This window comes from Hemicordylus capensis, chromosome 4 (genome assembly GCF_027244095.1).
Source record: "Hemicordylus capensis ecotype Gifberg chromosome 4, rHemCap1.1.pri, whole genome shotgun sequence".
In the NCBI taxonomy this organism is placed as follows: domain Eukaryota; kingdom Metazoa; phylum Chordata; class Lepidosauria; order Squamata; family Cordylidae; genus Hemicordylus; species Hemicordylus capensis.
Window position 1 is genome coordinate 27166564 of NC_069660.1, and position 12482 is coordinate 27179045.

A 12482-nucleotide genomic window follows, 5' to 3' on the forward strand; every position below is an offset into this window, starting at 1 on the left:
TAAATAATTTGAAAATGAATGCCAGGATTCTTAGGATTATGGCAAATGCCTCACCAAAAAATACCTCCTGATCAGCTCCAAATGAATCTTGGGGAAAGTGCTTGCCCTTCAGTCTGACACTGCCAGTATGTCCATTAACTTCTTGTTCTCTTGAACATTGATCTGTATTGGGAAACTGGTGCTAAGGTGCTACTAACTACACTAAGGGCTGTGTGAACTTCATTGCAAAAATCATGCATCCTAGTAATCTAAGAAAAACAGAATTCTGTGACCTGTATACATCAAGCTAATTGAGCAAATGCATATACAGGTGGCCCTCATTATCCAGTCTGGGCACCTGCAGTTTCATGTATCTGTGGACAGGTCTTAGAGTTTTAAAATCCATGTTACACAAGTAGGCTAAAACTCACCTGTTTGCAGTTGCTGGCAAAACCCCATAATCAACCTTGTGATTTTGGCTTATGTGTATAGCCTGTATGTGTGTTGGAGGTATGGCTAGTAGTTAGTACACTGAGTGGGTGGATAGAACAGGGGCACTTGAACTCCCTTCTAAGCAATGGGCTGGATCAGGGAGGGAATTGTCTGACTCAGCCTCAATTCTTTGATTTTTACTGCACAATTGATCCTCTTCAGGCTAATCATTGGGAGGGCCAAGGGGCTATGCAGAGCACCTTTTCCTCTCCCCACTCCATCCCTTGGAGTCTAATTCAGACACACCTCTGGCTTCTTGAGGTTTCAGCTGGCATTGCCCACCCATACTTTCCAGCCTAGCTTCACAGCCCTGAGGGCTAGAAACTTGTTCCATTTTTTTAATGAGAGCTGAGAATCCTAGGGATTTGGATTCTGTGACCCTATTTTATATGACATTGATTTGATATTCAGGGGCTTCCTTGCAGCTGCATCTGTCAAAGCTGAAAGATAATGAGTGTGTTACAGGCTAGTTTTTGCAAGCCTCGCTCCAAACCTGTAAAACCATTGTGGTCTGTCCCGGTCACATGAGCCGATGCTATTCAGCATGGAACTACCAGAGTTAAATATATATAAAAGGCTTTTTGTTTATCATAGTCTGCTAATGCAACCATTTTGATATAGAATGACAGTTTGGGTTGAGATGGGTCAGTGAGGCAGAACATGTGCAAATGAGGTTTTTATTTAATAGTTTGAAACCCTGATCCCTAAATGCATCTCTGTGTATGTGTGTGTGCTGCTTATCATGGTGATGAGACAGATATTTGGATTATCTTTCAGAATGAGTAAGAATAGTATTTTCAGCAGCGGTTTTGACATGCTGCAAAGGTTTTCTGAAATTGTAGATTTTCACCGTCTTTTTTTTTTTTTTTTGGCTTGTCATTTAACCAACTGATCTCTCAGTGTGGTCAACTGAGAAATAATCGCACGCGTGCGTGCACACACACACACACACACACACACACACACACACACACACACTGAAGGTTTTTGTTTCATATTGTATACTGATGACTTCCAAACAATGCAGTGTTTGAATGTATCCTATGCAGCATTTGCATCTCTTTGTAAAGCATTTCCAAGCCTTGAGGGCATGTAACAGTATAATTCTGGATTAATGTTAATGGAAGCAATGGAGAGGGGTTTTGTACAGGCCTTGAAATTAGTGAGACAGATTGGTTTCCTTTTGGGGGCCCTAAATGCATTTAAGTAACAAATTATTTCTCCTCCATGGCACAGGTACAACAACAGAATATTATTAAGAGATGTGGTACAATGTGTTGAGTGTGTTTAAAAACAAAAATAAAAAACCCAAACAGAAAATATCAGGAAGAATTCTTCAAAAGTCTGATATGCTTTTAAAAAAATATTGCACAACAGAGATTCCAATCTAGTATGTTTCAAGGTGATTTAACTCTGTCTTTCTGTTATTTATTTAAAACATTTTATACTGCTTTTCTGCTACATAGTAGTGCTCAAGGCAGTTCACAAAAGGATAAAAATCATTAAGTCAAAAATACACCTGAGTGCAGATGAAACAGCAGCAGATAACCTAAATTCAGAACAGCAGTAAGAACACATCAAAAGTTGTAACGGCCATCCATAAATCATGATATATTTCTGCTGACTTGCCCTCATGCTTTCAAGTGAACCAGTGGAGTGTTGTGGATAGAGTGCTACTGTACTTTGATCAGATAAACTTGGCTGGAAATCCCCATCGTGGCTCATTGGATGAGCTTGAGTCTGTCACTGGTTTTGTTCAGATGATTCAACAAACCATAGTCTGATCCTGGTCTATAGGACATGTTTAAACCATATTTTCCTGGTTCGGGCATTGCAGGAAACTGTGGTTTAATTAGCCAGGAAGGTTTCTATTTAGTTGGATGCATGAAGGGAGCGGGAAAAGGAAGGGAGAATGTGGTTCTTGTTGCTCCTTTCCTGCCCATTCACAATTTTAACAAACTGGTTTGTTGGATTGTTTGTGAACAGGGCCACTATCCTTTATCTAAACTAAACTCCTTGTAGAAAGGTTGAAATAAAAAAGTATAAAACACTTAAAAGTGCATGTTTTGTAGACTTGAGGACCAGAAGCATTATTCTCTGACAAATGAAAGGTGAGATTCAGGAAGCTAAAACATGTGCTTTCTGTTGTATACACATAGGCTTGGATAATGTATATGAAATTCTTTGAGCACTTAAATGTACTGCTTAATATCTATTATTAAAAACTGTCCTCATTTTTCCCCAGAACATTGTCCCGTAGAAGGCCTGACAATTTTCCTGAAAAGTAGTACCATCTATTATCCAGTGAATCCTACCAGAGAGTGTTTCCCCCAGTTCAGTAGCTTTCCGTGTACTGATTAGGATTATCTGGCCTTTATCCACTTGCTTCTAATAACACCTCTTCCTCCTGGTCTCCTTAGGGTTTTGTGCTCACTGTTACCATCATCCGTGAGGCAGTGGAGGAGATCCGATGCTACATGCGGGACAAGGAAGTGAATTCCCAGATCTACAGCAGACTCACAGCAAGAGGTCAGCTGCTTGACTCCCGCTTTCCACATCTGCTTGCTGCATCCTTTACCTGATTGCCAGAGGAGCAGCAGGAATTGCAACTCAGTGAAATGTTACTGGTAACTGGAGAAGCAGAGTTCCTAGGAGGGGCAGTCTAGAGGGGCTGCCGGATATGTAGTGCTTTGGCCATTGTGGCTGGGGATGATGTGGGTTGTAGTCCACAACATATGGACACCCAGATTTGAGAACCCCTGCACTAGAGTATTCATTTTACTGGTGTGGAACCTAGATGGAGGGACAGTTGTTCCAGGCTTGGCTGGAATCCAGTTCTGAGTTCATAGGGTGCTTGGGAGAGATAATGAGATGGGAATGGAAAAGCCCTTTGTGGTATAGAAATAGGGCTTCAGATAGGGTTGTCATATTCTGGCTTTCCAAATCTCGGTGCCTATTTTGCATATTGGCTTGAAAATAATTTTTGAGCAGAATAGTGACTGCTTTAAAAACAGCTTTAAAAGAAAAAGGAAGCTGAAATCAAGGCGAATCTGGGTGGGCTAAACAACCTGGGTGAGATGTTAAAATCTGGGTGAAACCTGGAATTTCGGGGGACATGGCAACAACTCAAGCTTCAGAGGTCTGGCCTGTTTTTCATTCTCTTATGTCTCCTAAGATAAACTTTTCTTTCTCTGCTCAGTTATTTGTTTTATAGATAAACTTTTCTTTCTCTGCTCAGTTATTTGTTTTATTTTTAAAGCTTTGGTTTATTTCAGTTTCCTGTATTGCCTAAACCTGCCATCTCTTGGTGGAGGAACTGGCACATCCGTTCCTCTTCACCTTGCAGAAGATCTATCATGTGAAGCAGGTGTGTCACGCGATGCCCAATCACCAAGCTATCTGATCTGCATGAGTCTCCCCACCTCTTTTTCTCTCTTTCTTTCTCTCTTTCTTTCTCTCTCTCTCTCTCTCTCTCTCTCTCTCTCTCTCTCTCTCTCTCTCTCTCTCTCTCTCTCTCTCTCCTTCTTTTTTTTTGCATCTGCACTGCATGGTGGGGGTCAGGGAAGCAGTTTGATGGCTCTGTTACGGATATTTTATTGAGCACCCCTCCCAGCAATACTCTGAGGGCAGCCTTCACAAATTGCCCACCTTCCTGCTGAGCTGTCCACATAGCAAGGGTAGAGAAAAATCACAAAATAGTGTGGAAAGTTGGTCACTTTATTCTGCAAAATAAAGAAATGAATCGTTCATACATCGCCGTTTTCTATCAGTGACATTTGGATTTTTTTTTAACAACCACTTATTCATTCATCTGTCAGCCCAACTTTGCTCTTAAATTTGTAGACCATTTGATATTTTCTCTAGGCTGTCTCCTAATTCAAGCTTGCAGAGCAGAGTAAGGGAGAACCACATAAAAATAAATCCTATGAAATGCAAAGAGACCTCCTGCCAAGGGGAGTGCTCCTTTGATACAGATCATTGGCATTTACCAGCTGTAGGGAAAAACAATATTTTCCCAAACCCTATTGTTCTCTGTTTTGCAAGTCATGGAGTATAAGGCCACCTAAAAGCCGAAAGCTCACCAGAGCAGATGAAAACTATCCTTGATTCTTTGGTGGATTTTACTTGTTCTCAGATATGTTTTGACTTCTTCTTGTTTCCATATGAAATACATCCTGCTCAGACTTGCACAGATCTGCTACAAATGCACATAGGCCTTTATTTGGCCTATGGAGTCATCTTTCCCCTTCCTCATATTAGCTGCATTAACAGCACCAAGGATCATGTCAGAAAAACACACAAAAAAGCTTGACAGCAGCAGCAGATGACGATGATTATTCATTCATTCATTCATTCATTTGATTTCTATACCACCCTTCCAAAAATGGCTCAGGGCGGTTTACACAGAGAAATAATAAATAAATATAAGATGGATCTTATTGGCATTTATTAGCTACATAATCAATATAACCTGGAACAAGTCATTGTTGTAATCCCTGAAAGTACCTCACTACCATTGAGGGGATGTATTAGATTGAACTTCTCAGTTTCCTTCTTTACCGTGTTCTCCCCCCACCTGTGCACGCATGCTTCAGTTGTGGTTCTCAAAATTTCAAAAATTTGAGCAGGTTCTAGAAACACTGATAGACCCAGGCCACATGCAGATTTAAAACTAAACCCTGGTTTAGCATTGTTTTTACAAGGAGAACTCTGTGCATCACTTTAGATTGATCTGCTGCCCCATCTCTCTCTTTCTTCTTTGCATGAGGATAGGGAATTGAAATCTTCCACTTTTTGTTTCATAGGAACATAGGAAGCTGCCTTATATCGAGCCAAACCATCGATCCATCTAACTCAGTACTCTGTTGTATTGTCTATACCAGTGTTTCTCAAACTTTTTGGAGTCAAGGACCGCTAAATTCTTCGTGCAGAGTTTCAAGGACCGCTACATTCTTCATGCACAGTTTCCCGGACCAGCAGTTAGTAAAGGGGTTTCAAGTCTGTCTATCTGTCTATCTATCAGACTTCTGTACTGCCCAAAACTTGCATCTCTGGGCAGTTTAGAATGAAAATAATATAAGCATTAAAATAATTAAATTTGGAATCTTTTGCAAACATGGAATATTAGGGGTTCTTAACCTTGGGTCCCTCAGTTAAACTCCCATAACCCCCAACAACAATGGCATTTGGCCATTATGGCTGGGGATTATGGGAGTAGAAGTCCACCAACGTCTGGGTACCCAAGGTTGAGAACCCCTGAATCTAAAAGCCTGGGTGAACAAATTTGTCTCCAGTATGTCTGGAGTGGAGGTGCTTGTGATTACTCAATGGAGAGGGGATGTTGGGCCATTAGAAAAATTCAAAAGCTACATGGGGCCAATGAAAACAACATACAAGCAAGCCCCACTGATGCAAGAGGGAAACAGCGTTCCCTCTCAAGGCGCCTCAACCACAACAGGCAGCTCGGTTTCAATCAACCAACCTTTGGCTGCAAACAATGAGCATGCAAGAACCAGCAGCCCTTCAAGTGGCACCCACTGCCATATTTTTTCCTCCATGCCCCCGCACCGCATACAGTTTGAAGCTGTAAAGATAGGGAATAAGATAGCTGTAGGAAGATCTCAGCAGCACGTGGAGGCAAGGCACAAGAAGGGTCCCATGCCTCCGTGATACTCTTCCTCTTCCGTGCCATGTGTAAAATTGAGGAAGTGAGTGCCTTGATTTCAGTTGGGGGGGGGTTGACTCCCAGTCAGGGACCGGCACTCAACCCTTCGGGGACCGGCAGCGGTCCATGGACCGGTGGTTGAGAAACACTGGTCTATACAGACTGGCAGTGGCTTCTCCAAGGTTGCAGGCAGGATTTTCTCTCAGCCCTATCTTGGAGATGCCAGGGAAGGAACTTGGCACAGTTTGATTCTGGTTTGTGAACTGTGGATAAAATAAACCACAGTTGCCTGAATTTAGAGGCAATGAGAAACTTTAGCTTATTCTAAACTGAAAGTGGAAGCTTTTGATCCTCTGTTGCAGAGGAGGGGAGGAACATGCAAACCCGAGGCTTGGCTCTGCTTGTGCATGGTGTTAAACCAGGTTTATTGTTCACCTGCATGCAGCCATAGAGTTGGGCACAGTGTTCTCTCTTAAAAAAAAAATCATCTGTGTGCGGAATAATATGTTTTGTTGTGGGTCGCAGTTTCAAAACAGTGTAACAGTGACCTTCCTGATTCAGCCTGAGCGTGATCTATAATTAACTGAGCAGTCATCAAAAAACATGTTAGCATACATGGGCACACCTTGGAGGGATCACTGACTGGGCATTATGAAAACACAAATCACTGTGATCAAAAGCTCCATGGAGTTCAACCCCATTGACAATTAGAGAAAGGTAGTTCTGTCACCAACCTTTTAAGATGCACTTAAAAAGCATCTTCAGAAGCCAAATCAGCTGCAGCAGAAACTGAATAGGAAGCTGCTTCTCAATGTGCAGCTCTTTCCTATATATCCATTTCCTCTTTGGATGATAATTAGACTCCATTAGTAAAAGAGGCCTCTTATAGCCTCTTATATGTATTATATATTAAAATATGTATTATATTTTAATACTGGGTTTTAAATGTTTTTAATCTTTTAAATGATTTTAATTGTTAATTGATTCAATGTTTTAAATGATTTTAATTGTAAACCACCCAGAGATGCAAGTTTTGGGCAGTATAGAAATATAAATAAATAAATATGTGGTGCATTCTGCACATATTCACATGTGTATGCATTCACATACACTCCAGGGAGTGTGTGTGAATGCTGTGATCACATCCATCTTCCCAAACTATTCAGGGAGGTAAAAATCAAAACAGAATGTGAAGGGCTCCAAAATGGTTTCTCCAAACTGGGTAAGTGGGTAAGAAAATGGCAAATGCCATTCAGTAGAAAGAAGTGTAAACTGATGCATACAGGGGCAAAAAATCCCAACTTACATATAAACTGATGAGATCTTAACTGTTGATTAACCAGGAAAGAGATATTGTGTTGGACTCAATGAAAATGTCAACTCAGTGTACAGTAGCTGTGAAAAAGGCAAATACCATGCTAGGACCATTAAGAATGGGACAGAAAATAAAACTATTGATATTATAATACCCCTGTATAAATCTACATTTGGAATATGTGTGCAGTTCTGGTGACTGCATCTCAGAAAACTGTTGTAGAGCTAGAAAAGTTGCAAAAGAGAGCAATCAAAATGATCAAGGGGCTGGAGCAGTCTCCTTATGAGAAAAGGCTACAGCATTTGGACCCTTTTAATACTTTTATACCGCCCAAAACTTACGTCTCTGGGCAGTTTACAACAAATAAAAACAGAAAGTAAAACACTAGTTAAAACACAAACAAAAAGTTTAAAACATTACAACAATCTAAAATGTTTTAAACTTTTTGTTTTTGTTTTGTTTAGTGGGGAAAGGCATCTAAAGAGAGACTTGATTGAAGCTTATAAAGTTATGCATGCTGTGGAGAAAGTGGATAGACATTTTTCTCCCCCTCTCACAATACTAGAAAAATTGAGACAGACAAAAGGATTAGACATGGCGGACAAGTCTATCAACGGCTACAGTATAAATATATTAAATAAATAAACAGTTCCATTCTGCCTCTAAGTTTAGAGACAGTATGCTTCTGCATACCAGTTGCAGGGGAGCAACAATGGGAGAGGTGTTATGCCTTCATCTCTCTACATGTGGGCTCCTCAGAGGCATCTAGTTGGCTACCATGGGAAACAGGTTGCTGAACTAGATGTGCCTTTTCCTGATCCCACAGGGTGGTTCTTATGATGTTCCCTCCACCACCATCAGCACATCACTGGTTGCAATGGCCACGTAGGAAAGAGCAACGCAATCAGTGCTGAATTATGACATTATTCAACAACAATAACACATATTTATATACTGCTTTTCAACAAAAGGTTCCAAAGTGGTTTACATAGAGAAATAAATAAATACATAAATCCCCAAAGGGCTCACAATAATTAAAAAAAACACATGATAGACACCAGCAACAGTCACTGGAGGTACTGTGCCGGGGATGGATAGGGCCAGTTACTCTCCCCCTGCTAAATAAAGAGAATCATCACATTAAAAAGATGCCTCTTTGCCCAGTTAGCAGGGGCAAAGGAATGAATACAGTTTCCATTTGCAGCATATAAACACATACACAGCCACTTGTGGAACTGTATCATGGAAAGCAGCATCTTCATCACTGGACGTTTATGTGTGGGTGTGAAGGAGGGTACATATATCACCTTCTCTGTAGAAAAACTGTTTGTAAAAAACACACAACATTTTCTTGAGCTTTTTCATGCCATATCTGTTGATCAATCTTGCTTTCTAAATCTGGCTTGCTATAGATGCAAAGATGATTGCTGTTTGACCAACCTTCCTGGATTTCCTTTTCTGTATTTCATCTAAAAATCTTGTAAACTCCAGATTTTTTTTAAAAAAAAATGACATGGGACAAATCTGAGAGGTAAAGACTCTGCTTCATTTATATGAAGCCCCAGGTGGAATCCATAGCAACCCTGCTTGTGGCATCTTGAGAAATGGCCTGAGGGAAGGCCCCCACCTGGCCTCTGGGAGAGCTGGATTCAAGAGCCATGATCCAAAGTAGACATGTATAAATGCGGGTGTTGAAGGTTCCCTCCCAAAATCAAGCCCCCTGTGTTGTGGCACAACTACCTTGAATCTCAAGGGAACTTCAGTGCAGCAACGACGGAGTTACAGTTATGGGGTGAGGGACAAGACAGGCCTGGTGTATGCGCAAAAAGACTTCTGTTTACCTAGGGAGGCTCTTCCAATCACAGCCAATAAGTTCTTGCTGGGCAGCATTGCCAGTAGCTATGAGAGAGTCTGTTAGAGCCTTGTAGGAGTGAATCATGATATTATTATTACCAATACTTCCCATGACTTCCTCGATACTCTGTAGCAATAATTACAGTATCTAAGCAAGTCTGTCTCTTTTATTAGCAGCAGTGATGAGGCATGTTAAAAGTAGAGTGTTGCCGCTGGAGAGCATGTAGCCCAGGAACTTAGCATAACTCAAGTGTCCTTGCTTCAAATGAGCAATAGAAGTAGATCTTGAGAAGAAAGCATTTTAAATTTGATATATGATGACTGTGTGGCCTGATACTGGGTTGTGTTGAGTTCAATGGTGTTGGCACTAAGAGCTAGTCCTCCCCCTCGCTGTACGAATGGCAGATGGTGGTGGTGCATTATTTGAAAGATGCTAAGTCATGCTTGAGTGCCACAGAAGAGGCTTTTGAGGGGCGGGGGTGGCAGAAGGGGATGGGTAGGAACAACAGGAAGCTGCCTTATACTGAGTCAGACCACTGGTCCATCTAGCTCAGTATTGTGTATACTAACTGGCAGCTGCTTCTCCAAGGTTTCAGGCAGGAGGCTTTTCCAGCCCTTCCTGGAGATGCCAGAGATTGGACCTGGGGCCTTCTGCATACAAAGCAGGTGTTTTGCCATTGAGTTACAGCCCATCCTCAACTTGCAATGGTTGGTAAACCAGCACAAGACTCCTGTTGCAATGTCCTAAGGTCTGAGAGGTATCCCCTTTGCACCAACATGACGTTGCATCAATAGGGGAATACAATGAAAAAGGTTGTAGGGCTTCGCTCGGAGCCAAATGAGGCAGTGCTACTCTCTGCCCAGGACACTACTTGAGCTGTTGAAGCATAGGGTAAGATGAAATGCAGCAATTAGGGCTGTCCAGCAACTGAGTGAAGATATCTTAGTGACTAATGTTTTGCAGGACAGATCTATCAATGATGACGAAACATGAAGCTCAATCAAAGTTCCGTATTACATGGCATGAGATCTCTAAACATCATTTGTTAGGGATCAACAGCTGGAAATGGCTATTGACTTGAAGCCCTGTTTGTGAGTTTCCTGGAGACATCTGTCTGGTGTGGGAAGCAGGGTGCTGAACTTGGTAAACCCTTGGTTTGATCCTGTAAAGCTCTTGTCTAAAAATCAAGGCACTGAACACTAAAAAAACCTAAATCCTTCCCTAGCAGGCTTCGGTTCTGAATAGACATGTAAGGAAAGGAAGAGGGGTGAGGAAAGAGTGTGAAACTGCTCATCGTCCTAGTTTTACTTGATTGGTTAGTTAAAATGGCTAGTTAACTAGTTCCTATATTGGCTAGTTTTACTTGATTGGTTATCCAGGCATGTGGATAAAAACTGATAGTTCTGAGCAGAAGGCATCCTTCCTTTGTTTTAGATCACAGGTTCCTGACCTTGGATCCCCCGATGATTATAGACAACTTCCATCATTGACTGTGGATGAGGGTAGTTGTAGTCCAACAACATCAGGAGACCCAAGATTGGGAATCCCTCTTCTAGGTGGCATAAAGTGTATGTTATAGCAGGCATCATCTTAGAGGCATTCCCTCTTGTGTGAAAGAGAAGAGGGAATGCCTGTTTTAAAAATCTGGTTTGCCATCTGCAGGTTTGTAAGTACCTATATGAAATACAAGTTTTTCAAAACAGTAATACAATCCTCTGCTGCTTGATTAACTGAGGCATGTTTTGAGTTGACTGAAAGTTTCTAAATCAGTTAATCCTGCCAAATAATAAAAAATGTTACAAATTTCATAAAATACTGATTTACTTTATTCCTAAAACATGCTTTCAAAATGAACAGTGTGGGGAGAAGAATGGCTCTAAAAATACATCTGTAATATTTTCTACAGGAACAGTGAAGGTGAAGAGCTCCAATATTCAAGTGGGGGACCTTATCATTGTGGAAAAGGTATGTCTGGATTTGCAAGCACACTTTTCTTTCTCCAGCTCTTCTATCCAGCAGGGAGTGAGAATCTGCTTCTGGTAGTGACAGGCAAAGTAAAGTATACTTTGCCTTTTTCTTAATAGTTTATTGTCAAGTCTGCAAGTCAGAAAACATGATAGTAATACAAACTATAGTGATAAGGTGGTGTGTTAATACTAGTAAAATAGTCCACATTGTTTTGGTGACAGTCAAAAATATTATTATCTACATATCTTCTTAGTTACAATTTTGCCTCTTTGTGTGCAAGGGACTTTATTTTTACTATTATTAATTATTGTGACCACCTAATCTTATAATATTTTTGTCTGGAGAAAAGAAGATACAGTAGCAGTCTTCAGATATCTGAAGGGCAGTCACAAAGAAGAGGGTGCAGAAGCTAACATCCAGGTAAATATTGCACGTGCCAAAAAACATTCTGTATGCACAGCAGGGGAGTGGTGATTTTTGGTGGTGATCTCCCCTTCCCTCTATAGCCTACTGTGCCTCACAAAAATACAGGTTGAGTATCCCTTATCCAGACATCCAGAATGCTCCAAAATCCGGACACCACGCTGTAACAAAAAACAAAATGCATCTGCTCACTCGCTTGCAGATTCCCAATTTTGCTGCTTTTAAACATGTAGTCAAAACTTACTTATTTCAGAAGGCTGTTAGTGACAGGGGTTTTGTCTGTAATTCTGTCTAGTTGTGGCTGTTTTTATTGTGAAGCTTTTAAATGTTTTTTATGTTCTTGCTTTGGCGCTAAAGGGAAAAGGGAAAGCCCCCCTTCTCCACTCCCTACTCAGTTTGGTGCCTACTCTGTTGGCGGCTGTTTTGGCGCTCTGGATCTCATTATGCAAATGTTCCAAAATCCAGAAAAATCCAGAAGTGATTTTGGATTTTGGATTTTTCTGGATTTTGGAATATTTGCATAATATTTCAAGCAGTCCGGATAAGGGATACTCAACCTGTATGTCCCTGAGGGTTGTGGGACTCCTCAGGGGCAATGTTCCCTCTAAGGCGTGTGAATGCGCATGCAATCACAATTTTTTTAAAATGTTCGCTCAGTCAATTTTAGATCCTGCTCGGGTTGAATCAGGAAGGCCCAATTCTGAATTCATGTGCACTCACACTGCCTTGATACTGCCACCCAGAACAAAATTCATTCTGCATACAAATGAAAAAAAAAATTGAGA

At 41.1% G+C, this 12482-nt stretch overlaps 1 protein-coding gene across 4 annotated transcripts in view; it reads left to right on the forward strand.

Moving 5' to 3' along the window:
* ATP9A (ATPase phospholipid transporting 9A (putative)) overlaps nt 1–12482 on the forward strand; it is a 144822-nt gene that overhangs the window by 29895 nt on the left and 102445 nt on the right. For all 4 annotated transcript variants that reach the window (XR_008306299.1, XM_053246763.1, XM_053246766.1 and 1 more), the window contains exons 4-5: nt 2892–3000; nt 11213–11271. Coding sequence is in view for 3 of the 4 variants with exons in the window: in XM_053246763.1 (XP_053102738.1) it covers nt 2892–3000; nt 11213–11271 (168 nt within the window). In the remaining variant the exon portion in view is untranslated. The remainder of the gene's footprint in view (nt 1–2891; nt 3001–11212; nt 11272–12482) is intronic.